The 18,119-nt window shown below is 48.3% G+C and overlaps 1 protein-coding gene across 20 annotated transcripts in view; it reads right to left on the bottom strand.

Moving 5' to 3' along the window:
• Nucleotides 1–6,006: 6,006 nt before the first annotated feature.
• The window catches only part of TUFT1 (tuftelin 1), a 44,575-nt gene continuing 32,462 nt past the window's right edge, over nt 6,007–18,119 (bottom strand). For 7 of the 20 annotated variants that reach the window (XM_078355665.1, XM_035280349.2, XM_035280353.3 and 4 more), the window contains 6 exons: nt 15,958–16,326; nt 14,984–15,078; nt 10,946–11,051; nt 9,761–9,844; nt 8,461–8,561; nt 6,007–7,875 (listed from right to left, as the gene is read on the bottom strand). In XM_078355665.1, the coding sequence (XP_078211791.1) occupies nt 7,812–7,875; nt 8,461–8,561; nt 9,761–9,844; nt 10,946–11,051; nt 14,984–15,078; nt 15,958–16,326 (819 nt within the window). In that variant the 3' untranslated portion in view covers nt 6,007–7,811. The remainder of the gene's footprint in view (nt 7,876–8,460; nt 8,562–9,760; nt 9,845–10,945; nt 11,052–14,983; nt 15,079–15,957; nt 16,327–18,119) is intronic. The other 13 variants (XM_078355671.1, XM_002759921.6, XM_078355669.1 and 10 more) reach the window with 4 other exon arrangements.

Raw genomic sequence — 18,119 nt, 5'->3', positions numbered from 1 at the left:
GGTCCTTTGTTGTTTAAACCAATTGCAGTCACATTTTCTCAGATTCGTACCCTATGGTATCCTCCCTAACACAAATGCTCTGAGGGCAAAAGCAAACTTCTATTGTTCACTGCTGTGTTCCTGCCTGAATCCTTGGTCAAAGACAGGGTGGCCTGCAGAGAGCAGGAGCTTATGTGCTTAAAAAAGAATACGAATTTATTATTTATTTATTCATTTTTGAGACAGAGTCTCCCTTGGCTGCCCAGGCTACAGTGCAGTGGTATGATCTTGGCTTGCTGCAACCTCTGCCTCCCAGGTTCAAGCGATTCTCCTACCTCAGCCTTCCAAGTAGCTGGGACTACAGGCATGTGTCATCATGCTCAGCTAATTTTCTTGGTGTTTTTTAGTAGAGATGGGGTTTATTATGTTGGCCAGGCTGGTCTCGAACATCTGACCTCAGGTGATCTGCCCACCTCAGCCTCCCAAAGTGCTGGGATTAAAGGCGTGAGCCACTGCGCCTGGACGGAATACGAATTTTTTTTTTTTTTTTTTTGAGATAGAGTTTCGCTCTTGTTACCCAGGCTGGAGTGCAATTGCGTGATCTCGGCTCACCGCAACCTCCGCCTCCTGGGTTCAGGCAATTCTCCTGCCTCAGCCTCCTGAGTAGCTGGGATTACAGGCACGTGCCATCATGCCCAGCTAATTTTTGTATTTTTAGTAGAGACGGGGTTTCACCATGTTGACCAGGATGGTCTCGATCTCTTGACGTCGTGATCCACCTGCCTCGGCCTCCCAAAGTGCTGGGATTACAGGCGTGAGCCACTGCACCTGGACACAATATGAATTTTTAATTTTTAATTCTTATCCTGACCACTGATCTAGTAGAATCTTAGTATTTGCATCAATTTGTTTGAGCTGATGGATAAATATGTTGCCTATTCACCACATTTGTCACTAACTTCTCATTTTTTGGGCCTTTAGTTTAACTCAGAAATTTTGCATTTTTATGAACTCAAAATATTTTTCTTCATGGCCTTCAATACTAACATCCTGAGAGTATCTTCTCTCAGATTTGATATTCAATTGTATTTTCAGTTTTTCTAATTTGTAACGTTTAATCACTTTATCTAGAATTTAGGTATGCTGTTTAGTTTCTTTCTCCCAAATTTTTAACCAATTGTTCCAATGCCTTTTTCCTCATTAAGTTGCGATGCTTCTTTTATCCTCTTTAAATGCTTGCCCTGTATAACTGGGTCTATTTCTGCCTAGTCTCCTAAACTGATGTATAAGCTATATAATATTTTGCTATTTGCCAAGGCTAATAATCCTCCCAAATTAGCTCTGCCTTCCAAATTTTCTTTGCCATTTTCCCATTTATTCCTCCAGATGGAATTTCAAAATAATTATATCCAGTTCTAAAAAGACTCGATTGAATTACAGTGTAACTCACTGTAATTACACAAAGCCTCAAAATAAAGAACTGACATCTTTACAATTTAAATTCTCCATTCAGGAACATTTTTCTTGTTTTCCCATCTTTCTCCATGAAATCTGGTCATTTTCTTCACATAGGTCACTGACATTTCAAATAAAGAATATGCCTTGGCATTTTCTATCTGTTGTTATATTTTGTGTTGTTTTCTCAGTGAGATACTGCTGGTGTGTGTAGGAAAACTTGCTACTTGCCGAGACAGTCCACCCTGCTCTAATCGTCAACGCCTTCTTCCGTTTCTTAGCTCTCTCTCTGCAACTACCACACGCCATCCAGATTCTGCCCTCTGGAGCAAAACTGCTGCTGCTCCACCCAAGGGACGGACCTTCACCTCTTTGGAAACTGCTATCATCCTTCTTTTGTCCTGGCTAAATATCCCTGACTAAGAAAGAACACTGCATTTGGGGAAGATTCAAATGACGGTGATAGGGAGGGTGGATTTGGGGCGGGTAAGGGGCTAGAGGTGGAGATCAGCAAGGACTAGCTTCAGTGGTCATCTAGGCTTCAAGAGATGGGTTGAGACTGTGAACATGGGAAGGGGCACTTCTGAGAGCTATTCCCTTTTATTTTTTTGAGAGGATTCTCGCTCTATCTCCCAGGCAGCTTAGAGTACAGTGTTACAATCTCGACTCTGCAACCTCCACCTTCCGGGTTCAAGCGATTCTCCTACCTCAGCCTCCCCTGAGTAGCTGGGATTACAGGCGCCCGCCACCACATCCAGCTAGTTTTTGTATTTTTAGTAGAGATGGGGTTTCACTATGTTGGTCAGGCTGGTCTAGAACTCCTGACCTCAAGTGATCCTCCCACTGAGGCCTCCCAAAGTGCTGGGATTACCGACACGAGCCACCACGCCCAGCCCGAGAGATATTTCAACAGAGAAAATGCAAGGACCTGTTGACAAACTGTATGTAAGGGATAAAGAGACAGGGGGCAGTTTGGAAGTAAGTCCATTTTGGACCTCAACCCTGAAATGACAATATAGCCAAGGACAAAGTTCTGTCCTCTAAGCCAGTGTTCTTCAGATTTATTCCTATAGTAAGAAATATATTGTACATAGCGGGTCAGTTCACACAGAAGCGCACATGGACAGATGTAAAATAGACACAAGGACGGGCATGGTGGCTCACGCCTGTATTCCCGACACTTTAGAAGGCTGAGGAGGGCGGCTAACCTGAGGTCAGGAATTCAAGACCAGTCTGGCCAACATGGAGAAACCCGGTCTCTACTAAAAATACAAAAATTAGCTGGGCATGATGGCACGTGCCTGTAATCCCAGCTACTCACGAGGCTGAGGTAGGAGAATTGCTTGAACCCAGGAGGCGGGTTGCAGTGAGCTGAGATTGCGCCACTGTACTCCAGCCTGGGCGACAGAACGAGACTCCGTCTCAAAAAAATAAATTGAAACAAAACAGACATAAGGTCATAAAACTCCTGCAGACATGTACAAGTTGGGGCCTGAAATCCTAATGAGAGGAAGGGCTGGGTGTGTAATCAGCACTGAATTGATAGATTAAGTCATAAGTACTAATGACTTCCTTTCCCTCAGCTGTCTGAGGTCTGTGGTCTAAGACTTGGTGACCAACACCTTTTAGGAGATTAATTATCCTGCCACTATCCACCCTCAGTTCTATGTCCCAGGGGCCTCCAGGAGAAGAGAAATTCCAACAGAAAGGCCACATACATACATTTTAGTGTTTAAAGTTGGTCTCACTGCCACAGAGCATGCTGTGCTGGAAATTACCTTTAAGAAACATCTTTATCGGAAAAAAAAAACCAACATCTTTATCTTCAGCCTGGGTATGGATTTTCCTTGAAGAAAGAGGGAATAAGGCCGGGCGCGGTGGCTCTCGCCTGTAATCCCAGCACTTTGGGAGGCCGAGGTGGGTGGATCACGAGGTCAAGAGACGGAGACCATCCTGGCCAACATGGTGAAACCCTGTCTCTACTAAAGACAAAAAAATTAGCCGGGCATGGTGGCACATGCCTGTAATCCCAGCTACTTGGGAGGCTGAGACAGGAGAATCGTTTGAATCCAGGAGGCGGAGGTTGCGGTGAGCCAAGAATGCGCCATTGCACTCCAGCCTGGGTAACAAGAGCGAAAATCCGTCTCAAAAAAAAAAAAAAAAAAAAAAAAGAGGGAATAGAGAATTTTACGTTTCCAACTTTGGGGTCTCAAGGCCATTGTGCTTAGAATTTGGAGAAGACAGGAAACAATTTCTTGCAAAACTGAAGTCCTAAATTGAAGTGTGCAAAAAGAAGCCCTAGGCTAACTTTTTGGAGCATTTCTGTCTGAGGACTCTCTTAGACCCCTGGTTCTCTGCAGTGCTTGGGTCACAGCTTGAAGGAGGTCTGGCGCAAGCTCAGTGATGCTTGGCACTAAGGAGTGAGGAAGCCCAGGGGATCACGAGAGGCCCCCGCAGAAAACAGCAACACACACCGAAGAGCTGGTTAAAGACGGAAAGCTGCTTGCTTTTCCAACCCAAAGGTTATTACTCTCCTTAGTCAAATTAAGTTGCTTTTTTTTTTAGATGGAGTCTCGCTCTGTCGCCAGGCTGGAGTGCAATGGCACAATCTTGGCTCACTGCAACCTCCGCCTCCGGGGTTCAAGCAATTCTCCTGCCTCAGCCTCCTGAGTAGCTGGTTACAGGGGCCAGCTACCATGCCCGGCTGATTTTTTGTATTTTTTAGTAGAGATGGGGTTTCGCAATGTTGGCCAGACTGGTTTCAAACTCCTGGCCTCAAGTGAGCAACCCGCCTTGGCATCCCGAAGTGCTGGGATGGCAGACATGAGCCACCGCGCCCCCAGCCAAATTAAGTTGCTTTAACTCATGTTGTGTCACAGCACCTTTCCAAAGTGGAAACACTTCCTAGTGGGACATTTCATAGCAAAAGGTACTTTTAAACAGAGATGAAAATGGGCCAATCAATTCTTGGCCTTCGAAACTTATGTTTGATAAAGTTCCCATGCACTGTTTGGTTGAGATGCTGTGTCACTGCCAGGCTTTTTCTCTGTTCAGGGGAAGGGACAGACGAAGATGGGGAAGACATGGGCGGTTGCTCAGGGGGCAGGGTGCTCCTGCTGCTTCTCCCACGTCGGGCTGACGCTCCAGGTTTACAGGAGGCTGTCGATGCCGGCTGCATGTCTGAGCAGCTCTCAACACCCAGCTCAAAGAAACAGGCCTTTCATGGCAGAGGTCCCAGGGAATCAGACTCTATCCTCCCTCCACAAAATATTAAGGCAGCACAGAGGAGTTGGCTTAAAAATGACAAAGCAAAGGCAATAAACAAGCCATTGAAGCCAGAAGTGCTGTACTCACCACACCCTTTCTCAGGCCCTGAGCGCTATCTCCTTCTCTGCGGGTCCCCCATTCCCCATCTCTAATCGACAAGATCGCCAAGATACAAACTATCTTTCCCTGATGACCCCCCTTCTTCCCTATGGCATGCCCCTACTCTGTTTGACAGTAGCGTAACTAAAGTCCAGGAAATATGCACCACAGGCACATTTCTGTCCAAGGACTCTCTTAGACCCCTGGATCAAGTCCCTGGAATGCCTCCAGACCACTCCATTATCTGCAACTCAAATCCCAGTTCCTCCCACTGAGCTCAGGCCTGGCGGGAAGCCTCCCTTTGGCGTACAGCGGCACACTCACTGCGGTATTCCTCCAACCCTGTGAGTCTTCCTGGCACCTTGGTCAACCTCGCCCTGCTTCCACCCTGTTAATATTCTGAGAGCAAGTACAGTCTAGATGTACCCATGCCAAACAAGACTGCCAGACAGAAGACAGCCACGGGTGTCAGAAGACAAATTAGGGTCTGGAAAGGAAAGAGGTTTCCAGTGCATCCGAAACCTGCAGTGTGAACTGGCTGAGAAGCAGAAGGGGGAAGAAAGGAGAAAAACGTACACTCTTTCAACTGAAGGCGAGAACGGGAGCTAGAAAGGAAACAAGCCAGGGATGAAGGGGTGTTGTTTCTGGTTTCTTTGGCCCGGAGAATATTCGCGTAAATTCATCTATGTCCCCATTTGGCCCCGCAGTCAACTGCCTTCTTGGCAGAAAGGAAAAAAAAATCATGGGACTAATTGAATGATGCCCAGAGACCGCCAGAAACGAACCCCCCTGAAGAGCCGTGGTCAGCATTTCCAGAGTGCTTTCTGTTTCTGCGGAGGACATGCGGTTAACTCGTCTAGCTCAGCAGATGAGTGCCGCTGGTCTACCTCTGTAACCACAGGACTCTACCTCTTTCTCTTTTCCAAATGAGATACAATGTGGCGGAACTTAGGGACCCTACAGAGGCCGCCGCTCCAGAGAGGGTCAAAGCTAAAGTTAGGGGCTGCCTCCAACATTCACGATTCGGACTGTGGAGCTGGGCTGCTTCTAATACTCTATAAATGCCGCAGAGTCCTCCTATCCTGGCATTTGGGATGTCTGGACCACAACTCCCACATGTGGCTAACAGGGTGCCCATCTTCAAGAGACACTACAATTTTGTTCTTTCATCCTCCCTGAAAAGTGAAAGCAAACCAGACCGGGAGGTCAAAGAGACACATTAACATAATTTATTAAACTCACCATACAAAGAATATGCCACAGGCAAACGTAACAGAAGGGGAAGAAACATGGAGATCACCTGCTCCGACCCCCTCATGTTATAAATGAGGAACTGCCTGAGGTCCCAGAGCACTGTTAGGACAAAGCCAGAATGTGAGCCCAGTCCGGAGACACAGAAACACAGACTTAAGGCTTCTTGTTGTGAGCCACGTGGAGCCCAAACACTTAATCCACATTTGTTTTGAATTTTTCTGATTCCTATAATACCATACTCGGATGCTTATCTACTTCTCAAGGCGGTAGGAAGAGCCCTAAAGAAAAACACGATGGGTCAGGCGCAGTGGATCATGCCTGTAATTCCAGCACTTTGGGAGGCCAAGGTGGGCAGATCACCTGAGGTCAGGAGTTCGAAACCAGCCTGGCCAACATGGTAAAACCCCCATCTCCACTAAAAATACAAAAGTTAGCCAGGCATGGTGGCATGCGCCTGTAATACCAGCTACTAGGGAGGCTGAGGCAGGAGAATTGCTTGAATCCGGGAGGTGGAGGTTGCAGTGAGCTGAGATCATACCACTGCACTCCAGCCTGGGTGACAGGGACAGACTCCGTCTCAAAAGAAAAAACAAGCAAACAAACATGGTGACTGTAGGGTCATTCAGATCCAGGATAAAAGACCGACTACGGAGCAAGGGGTTCAGAAGGGCTAGTGAAGAACTCATCTGGGCCCCACAAGAGTCCTGATTGGCCTCTTTCTCCAAACAACATACACTCTGACCCCAAAGCCTCGGGGAAGTATACTTACCTTCCTGAGCTGCAGATCAAGTTAGAAGGAGAAAGGGAGAAGAAACAGGCGGAGGAAGGAGAGAAAGATTTATAATAGTGTCACTGGCATTAACAACCCTAATGGGAACAGTTCCAAGCAAATCCAAACACTGCAAGAGAAGGCTACAGAACTTTGGTATTATATCTGTCATGAGATGTAAGCAATCCACCAATAACTTAGCACGATACATACAATGATGGTTTTGCTGGGACTGGTGGAATCCAGTGAAAACAGTTTTTAGGCTCTGCGCCAAGAAGACCGAGGTGTGCCTTGTGGTAGGTCCTTAGGGAAAATCCCTTTTCGCAGCAGAGAGAAGTCACACATAACTGCCTGTAGTCCTGGAGAATCTTTCTGCAAAAAGCTAATCCCCAGAAACACAAGGCCACCCAAAGCTTAGGTTCACTGGCTCTGTCCAGGCCTCACCAGGTAGCCCCACTATCTGTCTGCAGGAGGCCAGGTCAGCGTAGGCTGCAGGTGGAGCAAGTAGAAAAACAAACAGTTTGTTGCTAAGAACTGAGCTGTGTTTGTGGAAGGAACTTCATTCCCCCAGGACATTCTCCAATCACTCTGGACATCTGTGTCTCCAGCTTTTAGGGCTGAGGCAAATCTTGTCACCTTTCCCAACCAGAAGAAGGCCTGGCTTCTGGGGCAGCCAGAGTCCAGTCTACAACAGAAGGGAGGCTCTCTACAGAGGAAAAATAGTCGCTATAGGAATACAGATAGTGCCTTGGCTCCTGCTCACAGGACAATGTCTTCCAAAGGGCTGCAGTGCCTTGAAGAAGTGCTCGTGCTCCATCTGCCCAGCATATGGTGGCAAGGAACTCGGGAATGGTGAGACACAGAAGCCCTAGGTCCTGGGTGCAGCCAGGAGACAGTCAGGAAGTCAAAGTCAGTGCTAACAGCCAACAGGGGCTTCTCCGGAGGCAGAGGCAGCAGCAACAGCAGCATCCATCTCCAGGCAAGCAGCTCAGGTTTCCACCACTCGGATGAGAGGCATGGGCTTTGGGCTGGGGGGCTTGGATATCCTAATGCTGAAAAGAAGGTTGGACACAGTGAGTTGTGCTGGGAACAGCTGTGTCGTGGCTCACCCTTCACAGAGCCTCCACTCCACATTTGCCTCTGCAATCTTACACTACGGTGGCGGCTGATCACTTGGGTTCTAAGTGCTGTGAAACAGAAATTATCAGTGACATCTAAGAGAAGGTTTGGGACATGATACATGTGCCTTGTAGCCAGGGTGATGAAACGAGAGGGGCAGTTAAACCACTGAGAAGTGGATATGGCTGTGATTTTTGATTTTGCCAAGTTCACAGGTCCTTTTCTGAATCTCTTAGAGGCAAAATACCCTCTCCCTAGAAATAGGCAAACATTATAAATAAATTTTGCCATTTCAGGGTGTCCATACATTCACGGACCTCCTTAGGCTTGTGGTTAAGGTTCTACTCTAACTGGGTTAGAAAATGGTTCAGGTAGACAATGGGCCAGCTTAGAGACAGAGGGAGGAAGGCTGGATTTAAGAGCCTTGTTCTTGCCTCAGCACTAAAGGTTCCACATAGCTTTGTCCCTCCTGCCTCCCCTCCTCCCTGGGCCCGTTCCGTCTATGTGCGCTCACTCACCTGCCCGAGTTCTCTGTCTTGGCCCGGGCCTGGGTGCTGAAGTTGCCGTGACTGATTTGTTTTTCTATCAGGTGTTCCATCCGTTCATGCATCTCTAAATTCTGTAACACAAGCTTAGGGGTTAGAGTTGGCCTTTTTCTGGCTTTCCGGGTGTCACATTCAGCTACTGCATTCTGGTCTCTCTGCCTGTGTGTGCACTGTTGTCATCCCCACCCACGCCATGTGGCCACCGCCTGGATACCCTCTTGCTTCGTCTTCGTTACCACAGACTGCGCTTATCCTCCAATACCTGTTCCTCCATAACTGTGTATAACACTGATAGTGATGGTTTCCTATATATCCTCGACATACAGTTGTTTTTTTTTTTTTTTTTTGAGATAGGATCTTGCTCTGTTGCCCAGGCTGGAGTTGCAGTGGCATGATTATACATAGCTCACTGCAGCCTCAACCTCCTGGGTTCAACTGATCCTCTCCCCTAAGTCTCCCAAGTAACCAGGACTACAGATGCATGCTACTGCATCTGGCTAATTTAAAAAAAATTTCTTTTTCAGACACAAAGTCTCACTATGTTGCCCAGGCGGGTCTTGAACTCCTGGCCTCAAGCAATCCTCCTGCCTCAATCTCCCTAAATGCTGGGGATTACAGGCATGAGCCATTGCACCTGGCCCCGATATATAATTTTTTGTCCTCAGTTGAAATATTCACTTGCCTTTGTTGATAGGCTATGCTCTAAAGCATTCTCTGGTCTTTTTAAAAACATACATTTTACCTCTGACTTTAGACTGCAAACTCCCTGAAAATAACCCTTTGTCCCATTTATCTCCCCCACTACAAGGGATCTTCACAGAGTAGCTGCAAAGTGATCTTCAGGGTCCTGTGGCAAAGTGGTTTTTGGACTAGGAAGGCAATTCGTTGGCTAATCCAGCCCCAGAAAAGACTCCATGTGTATGAATGCCGCCTACTCCTTCAAAGCCCAGCACCACTGCCAGATCCTCTGCAAAGCCTGGAGGGTCAGAATTAGCCTCCATGCAGCCATGGCCTGTTGCACCATGATATGTACCTTGAAGGTGGGAGGGGGAAGAGGGGGGAGGGTCTCATCATTCTCATCATTGTTAGCAGCTCCCTAAAGGTTCTCAGAAAATGTTTTCTCAACTGAACTGAAGGTCAACCAACCACCCCAGGTGTTCGCTTCAGAGCAGCAGCGAGACATGACAAAGACCCCTCTGTAACCTCTGTCCCCCTTACGTCTACCTTCTCTTCAAGAGCCCCGTTCCCCTGCTGGGCTGCCCAGCACACACACCTCTGCCTCCAGATAAGCGATTTTTTCCTTGAGCTCCTGGATGGTGGCGTCCTTTGACTGGATCACAGCTTTGGAATTCTGGAGCTACAAAGGTGCAGGAGACACTGGAGCTCATTTTGCAATGACTACACACTCACCAGCCTTCACCCCAGCTGCTGGGGAAGCCAGCAGAGCCCAGCAACGCCATATGACTTCATTAGCTTTTCTACAAAGGCTTCATTTCAGTCAATATTAAACTCTTGATTATCCCAGGGGTGGGAGTGAGGAATGAATGAGGGGAATACTACGCTGAGAACCCAAAATCATGAATGATTCAAAACCCATTCCATTTAGCTCTGGAAAATACAAATTATTTTTTCATTCGTGATTTATTTAAGTACTTACTATATGACAGACTCTGTTCTAGACAACAGAAGACAGCAGTGAATAAAACAGATGCTAACGGAGCTGACGTGAAGCACATCCGCCCTCCCAGTTAGGGGGCATTGGGCTCTCAAAACAGTTCTGCAAACTGACAAATCCTAAGTATGCCACCCTCAAGCTCAGGCAGGGTAAGGCAGGAAATCAGTCTTGAGGCTCAAGGTTAACAGAGTTTATTATGATTCAACTACTCATTGACCCACACTCTTCACAGAGTGGAAGAGAAACTAACCTTTTCCTTCCTTTCCTATTGGAAAGCAGAGGCCAAATGGCAAACAAAGAAAACAGTAGGGGAAAGATGGTAGAAAAGCAGATCCTAGGGCCGGACGCGGTGGCTCACGCCTATAATCCCAGCACTTTGGGAGGCCGAGGCAGGTGGATCACGAGGTCAAGAGATCGAGACCATCCTGGTCAACAAGGTGAAACACCGTCTCTACTAAAAATACAAAAATTAGCTGGGCACGGTGGTGCGCGCCTGTAGTCCCAGCTACTCGGGAGGCTGAGGCAGGAGAATTGCCTGAACCCAGGAGGTGGAGGTTGCGGTGAGCCAAGATCACGCCATTGCACTCCATCCAGCCTGGGTAACAAGAGCGAAACTCGGTTTCAAAAAAAGAAAAGCAGATCCTAATAATCCAAACCCTGGTAATTGGTAGCTATAAATGTCTGACAGGAAGCGCATGAATGTAAGTCAAGCTCCCTAGGAATCTAATAAGAGCATAGACTTAGGGTGACCCCCAGGGCAGGTCACAAACCAACCCAGCTTACCTGCTCTATCATCTGCCGGACTTTCCGCTGCTGGCTCTTGAGCATGTCATCCAAGTGGTGGATCTTCTCCCGCAACCCGGCCACTTCCTTTTCCAGGGTAGCAGCCCTGGGGATAAAGACCAGAAGGCTGAGAAAGGGAATAAGAAGACTTACTTACCCAGTCACAGGGAGAGCCCTGAGCTTGGGAGGTTCCCATCGGATATGATCCCCAAGAATAGGTGGTGGGTACCTTAGAACATCACATTGGAAGCACTGAGGTCAGGAGTTCGAGACCAGCCTGGCCAACATGGTAAAACCCTGTCTCTACTGAAAATACAAAAGTTAGCCAAGCGTGGTGGCGCACGCCTGTAGTCCCAGCTACTCAGGAGGCTGAGGCACGAGAATCGCTTGAACCCAGGAGGCAGAGGTTGCGGTGAGCCGAGATGGCACCACTGCACTCTAGTCTGGGTGACAGAGCAAAGACTTTGTCTCACACACACACAAAAAGAATATCACACTGGAAGCATCATCAGGGATCGCCTAGTCCAAGTGAGGAAACTGAGGCTCAGAAAGGGTAGAAGGGATCCCAGTCATTCTGGGTAACTCTGGAGGGTAAATCTAGAAGCAACAGGTAGATGGTTCCAGGGAAGCCGTTTTTAACACAGGAAAGACCTACTCAGCATTAAAGCTCTCAGAAAGTGGACAGTCTCACGTGTAACGAACTCCTCATTACTGGAAAGATTCAAGTAGAAGCTAGGATTGAATTTTTCTTTTTTTTTTTTTGAGACAAGGTCTTACTCTGTAGCCCAGGCTGGAGTGCAGTCCTGCAAATGTGGCTCACTGCCAGCTTGACCTCCTGGGCCGAAGCAGTCCTCCTACCTCAGTCTCCCATGTAGCTGGGACTATAGGCACATGCCACCACACCCGGCCAATTAAAAAATTTTGTGTGTGTAGAGACAGGGTCTCACCATGTTGGCCAGGATCTCAAACTCTTAAATTCAAGCAATCCAGTGGGAGGGGGAGGTGGGGAGGGATAGCCTGGGGAGAAAAGCCAAATGTGGGTGAAGGGGAGAAGAAAAGAAAGCACACTGCCATGTGTGTACCTACGCAACTGTCTTGCATGCTCTGCTCATGTACCCCAAAACCTATAATCCAATAAAAAATTTAAAAAAAAAAAAAAAAAAATTCAAGCAATCCTCCCGCTCCGGCCTCCCAAAGTGCTTGGATTACAGGTGTGAGCCACCATGCTCAGCTGGAGCTGGGATTATTATACTCAACACGATCAAGCTGTGTGCAGGGATTTTATATCAGGAGGGAGATAGGATTTGAGGCTCCTTAAAATCTTTTACACAGTTCTGTTTCTAGGTCTCCTGATTCCCAAACCACTGTCGCTTCCTTTGCCTCTTCTAAGCAAACTGAGCCAAGAACCCCCGAAGGGCAGTGTAAAATAATAACTATATAGTGGGTCTCTGTCCCGGTTCCTGACATAGAGCTCCTAAAACCTTTGTAATTTCCTGAGTAGAGGGGTGACAGAAGCATGTTTTGTTATACTATTTGGGCACAGTCCCTGGTTCCTGAGCCTTGGCATCTCCAAGACTGATGAGTGTCTTTTTGTACGCTAATGATGGCTGGTGGCTTGGGTCCCTATGGAGAGCTTCAGGATGGGGCTAGTCAAAAGAACAAGGCCCGATTAAAGGGTTGAAACTTTCAGCCCCACAACTCCCCCTAACCTCTAGGAAAGGGACAGAAGATAGGAGCTAGAGACTAATCACCAATGGCCAATAATTTAATCAATATTGCCTAAGTAATGAACCTCCATAACCACCCTAAACAAAGGGGTTCGGAGCGTCCAGCTTGGTGAATGCATGCGCATGCTGGCCTTGCCCTACATACCTCACCTGTCTGTCCATTTGAATCCTTTATATTATCCTTTATCATAAGCCAGTAATAATAAGTGAAATGTTGGCCAGGTGCAGTGGCTCACGAATATAATCCAAGTACTTTGGGAAGGAGAGGTGGGAGGATTGCTTGAGCCCAAGAGTTCAAGACCAGCCTGGGCAATATGGCAAAACCCTGTCTCCATGAATAAAATTTTAAATTAAAAAAAAGTAGGCCAGGCGCGGTGGCTCACACCTGTAATCCCAGCACTTTGGGAGGCCAAGGCAGGTGGATTGCTTGAGATCAGGAGTTTGAGACCACCCTGGCCAACATGGTGAAACCACATTTCTACTAAAAATACAAAAAATTCGCTGGGCGTGGTGGCACACGTCTGTAGTCCTAGTGTGTCTCCTACTCAGGAGGCTGAGGCAGGAGAATTGCCTGAACTCGGGAGGCAGAGGTTGCAGTGAGCCGAGATCGCACCACTGCAATCCAGCCTGGGTGACAGAGTGAGATTTCATCTCAAAATAAATAAATAAACCAACAAATAAATGAATAAGTAAAATGTTCCCCTGAGTTCTATGACAGCACACCCATCACAGCAAATTGTCAAACCTGAAAAAAGGATATGGAAACCCCCAATTTATAATGAAATCGGTCAGAAGTGTAGGTACCCTAGACCCCACTACTTGTGATGGCATCTGAAGTAGGAGCAGCCGTGCAGGACTGGCCCTTAACCTGTGGTTCTGCACTAACTCTGGCTGGTCTCAGACTGAATTAAAGTGCAGGGCGCCCAGCTGGAATCAACTGAGAATTGGAGAAGTGCTTGGTAGGGAAAACCCACATATTTTGGTGTAAGAAGTGTTATGAGTAGGGGAGCAGTCTTCGTTTAGTCAGGCTACTAGGAAGCGTGTCCTGGGGTTCGGGCCCCTGAAGAATCCATCACTCCCCAGTTCTGCCTGAGGAAGCTGACGAGTGCACGCTGCCTGGGGTACAATGCAACCTGAGCCACCCCATATCCTTCCTACACTCCAAACGCTCTGAATTTCCACCCTCAGCTCTCCAATGTCCTACTTTCAGTCTCCTTTTATTTAGAAAATCAGCACGTACACGGCACACCTGTCACTGCCATTCCCAGGTCCTGGCTTTTGATTATCTAATCCTTTTTGTCTCTCTTGCTCTGCCCATGTGCACCTCCCCACTGAGGAAGGAGTGCTGACTAATTCTGATATTAATTCTGATATGAAGTCCAGTCAGAAAGGCGGCTACAATACGATGCATGTATTTTCCATGCCAGGAAGGTCAAATCTAAGCTATCCTAAAGGAGAGAAAATGCTTCCAGAAGACTGAGGGGCCCTGAAGGGCAAGGATTGCGTCTGTTCAACCTGGAATTCCTTAAAATGCCCTTTGGATAATGTCTTGTTGAACCAAAAAAGGTCGAACTTATACAATGAAGATCAAACCCAAAATGCTGATGTCAAATGTGATTTGCCATTTGAGGTATTATTTATTAACTGCCAACAGCATAATTTCCAACCTCCTGAAGAACTAGAAGGCACAATCCTGGCTCTGTAGGCTTCGCTGGTTGCCCGGGGCCTCTGATTTCCTCTGATCAGAGGGAATTCACAAACCATCTCACCTTGGAGGTAGAAAGAATCTCAGTGATCACCTATGGGACCCTGCTGACAGGTGGTTCTTAGTTTCTATCTGAATTGCTTCAAGGAACAGGAAGTTCAGTATCTCCTCATGAAGCTGCTCATTCCATTTTTCATCAGCATGACTCATTATTCAATTTTACCCTCAAATCGTTCAGTCAGTTTTTGTTTTGGTGGAGAAGAAACGAAGGCATAACATTTCCACTGCCTTAATCTGTGGAATGACGCACAGCAACAGCAGAGGCTCCGCCAGCTCTCACTTGCCGTTGGCTCTCAAACTGTGAAAGCCTTTTCTTTAGGTTATTACCCCATGGAAAATGAACTGCCTGGAGATGGCGGCCTTCCAAATGGTATCTCTTGGGTGGGGCTCCACCCTGAGCAAGCTCACAGTGAGTCAGAGCTGGAAGATCTGACATCAGCACCAGTTTCCTCTCCAGACCCAGCCACCACAGGAGCTACAGGCTGCACGGCCTGCCCTCCCTCCACTGCAACCCAACTTCACAGTGAACAAGAGCTGAGCCCTTACTTTTCTCGTTCTGCTTGGCCGTCAGCATTGTTGCTCCGAAGTTCCTCTAGGGCCATCTCCCCTTCCCTGACTTTCGCCAGTAAGGCCTGATGCTCCTGCGTGGGCCACAAAAGAAAATCTAGGATGAGAAGATGGCAAGAGTTTGCGTGTCTGGGGTGAGATGGGCGCCAGGCTGGACTTAGCCCCTGCTGGGCCTGGACGGCTGCCAAAGAGCAGCAAGATGAGCTGGTTTGATGGGGCGCCCTCCCTTGTCGGGGAGAACCCTTCCCACTCTCACTCAGCCTCACCCAGATGCCCGGAGGCAGAACCCAGCCCTGTGTCATGCAGGCCCACTCGCCAGCTATGGCTGCCAGTCCCTGGGAAACCAGGTCTTCAAAAGGGGCATCTGTGCAGGAATCTGCCTAATGCAGAAATGGGCTCAGCTCTGGCTAGGGGGAGGCTAATTCCTTGAAGGCTAAAAGGTATTCCAAGGGATTTGCCAAAGGAAGCTGCCAAGTGTGCTACTCCGGAGATGCTCCGAAGAGAAGCGTCTCAGCAACCGTTTCTTTCTTTTGTTTTTTTTTTTTTGAGACTGAGTTTCGCTCTTGTTACCCAGTCTGGAGTGCAATGGTGCGATCTCGGCTCACCGCAACCTCTGCCTCCTGGGTTCAGGCAATTCTCCTGCCTCAGCCTCCTGAGTAGCTGGGATTACAGGCACGCACCACCATGCCCAGCTAACTTTTTGTATTTTTAGTAGAGATGGGGTTTCACCATGTTGACCAGGATGGTCTCGATCTCTTGACCTCGTGATCCACCTGCCTCAGCCTCCCAAAGTGCTGGGATTACAGGCTTGAGCCACCGTGCCCGGCTCAGCAACCGTTTCAATCCACCCGCAGCCCCCTTCCAGCCCAGGAGTCCAGGCACTGACAAGCAGGATCCCCGATTACCGTCTTGATCCCTAACACACGCCTCTGCAGCTCAGGATCCCAGATTACCGTCTCCATCCCTAACACGCACCTCTGCAGCTCAGGATCCCAGATGACCGTCTCCATCCCTAACACATGCCTCTGCAGCTCAGGATCCCCGATTACCGTCTCCATCCCTAACACGCGCCTCTGCAGCTCAGGATCCCAGATGACCGTCTCCATCCCTAACACATGCCTCTGCAGCTCAGGATCCCAGATGACCGTCTCCATCCCTAACACGTGCCTCTGCAGCTCAGGATCCCCGATTACCGTCTCCATCCCTAACACACGCCTCTGCAGCTCTCCGACTTCTGCCTCTTTCTGCTCCACTCTGTTCTCCTCTCTCTGAAGGGCCGCGTTACTCTGTTCTGCTTCTCTCTGGTATTGGCTGAGTGTGACCTAAAACACGGGGCAGGAATATGTTAAATGGTGTGGAAAGAAAGAGCAAATATGGGGGGAAAAAAACCTTAGAAAAGAACCCAGGAACCTGGGTGGCTCCGGAGCTGTGACGGGATAAAGGTGGTGACTCAGATGGCCATAGCACCGCCTTCCCTTTGCTGTGCAGGACCACCTCAGTACTCCAGCAGAGTGAGTCTATGCCCAGGGTTAACTGGCTCACAGTTGATTGAGGTCCACTTTAAAGTGACACCTGGAACCCACAAGCACCACTTTTCAGGTACGTGACTCCTTCATCATCCCCATGAACCCTCTGCCATCACCCAAGCTTAACCCAATGTTGTGGCTTTCTATGAATTCAAAAGCAAATAATCCCGGGGAGGATACCTCCAGGTCCTTCCCTCTGTCTCCTCCACGCCTCCTCACTCTCACTTCTAGCAATACTTCAGAGCCCACACACAACAGCCAAAATGGCAACTGGAAGGGCTACTAAAACATCAGGAAGAACTTGTCTTTTATCGGAGATGAGAAACCATTTGGAGAGAACAGAAGCAGAGCATCAGAATGAGAACACAAAGAACTCGCCTCCTTTCCTCCCACTTGCATCTTTCCAACTCCCACTCATCCTTCAGGTCTCACTTGGATGCCCCGTCTTCCAGGGAGCCTTCCAAGCCTGGGGGAGGAGCCCTTCCTTTTTGTGCCCAGGGAGAGGACACACGAGGGACACACGGCCTTCCCTCCCATGGCACTGAACAGACTTTGCCCAGCCACCGCATGCACCTGAAGCAGGCTGTCAGCATCCTGATGGCACAGACCTGAGCTCCCACAGCACCTTGTATACAGTAACTACTCGATGAAATCAGGAGCGGAACTGACATGCATCTAATCAAACCCTCTCCCTTAACAAGCAAAGGCCAACTGACCTATTCAAGGTTACCCAGCTAGTGAATGACAGCCAGTGCTAGGACCCAGATACTTCACCATCCATTTCAACGCTTCCCAGGTACCTCACACTGACTGCTCATCACTTATTAAAAAAGAATCCAGGTAACTTCTGGAAAGCCTAGCCAGCCAGCCTGGGAAAACAGAACACCAGCAGCCAGTTTGTCCAGCCCCTCCCAAGGTCAGAACTGGGGAGGAGAAAGCACAGCACAGGGTGATTGATGTGTAATGGGACGTGTCCATGCTACACACCAGCTCCGTCCAGAGCAAACTCACTCTCACTGCAAATCCTTCTTGACAGCAAGCAGCCAGTAGAACAGGAAACCCATGCTTAATGGCAAGTTGTTTTCATGGTAATTGGTCATCTTGCCCTTCCTACCCCTAGGTTCAGAAAAGTACATCAGGGAGTCCAATTCACTAGGAGAAACTGAGACAAGCCCTCAAATGACCTGTATTAACCTGAAAGAGCCCATCCCCATAGGCAGGAACTTAAAAATAAGGCCTTTCATTTCTGTACATAAACACTACACCCAAGTCGATGTGAGCTCAGAGCACTGTGTTAACAAGCCCATGGGTCAGTTCTTGCACCCCACTGTTGGAGCAAAAGGTTAAAAAAAATACAGACTCCCCTTCCATATTTGTCTCTGTGGCTCCAGCCAACCCTGCCCTCAAAGTAGCCTCTTAATTATAAAAAGGTGGCCGGGCGAGGTGGCTCACGCCTGTAATCCCAGCACTTTGGGAGTCCAAGGTGGGTGGATCACCTGAGGTCAGGAGTTCAAGACTAGCCTGGCCAACAGGGTGAAACCCCATCTCAACTAAAAATATACACACACACACACACACACACACACACA

This window comes from Callithrix jacchus, chromosome 18 (genome assembly GCF_049354715.1).
Source record: "Callithrix jacchus isolate 240 chromosome 18, calJac240_pri, whole genome shotgun sequence".
In the NCBI taxonomy this organism is placed as follows: Eukaryota; Metazoa; Chordata; class Mammalia; order Primates; family Cebidae; genus Callithrix; species Callithrix jacchus.
The sequence above is the reverse complement of the archived record's forward strand: the minus strand, read 5'-3'. Positions and strand labels throughout refer to the sequence as shown.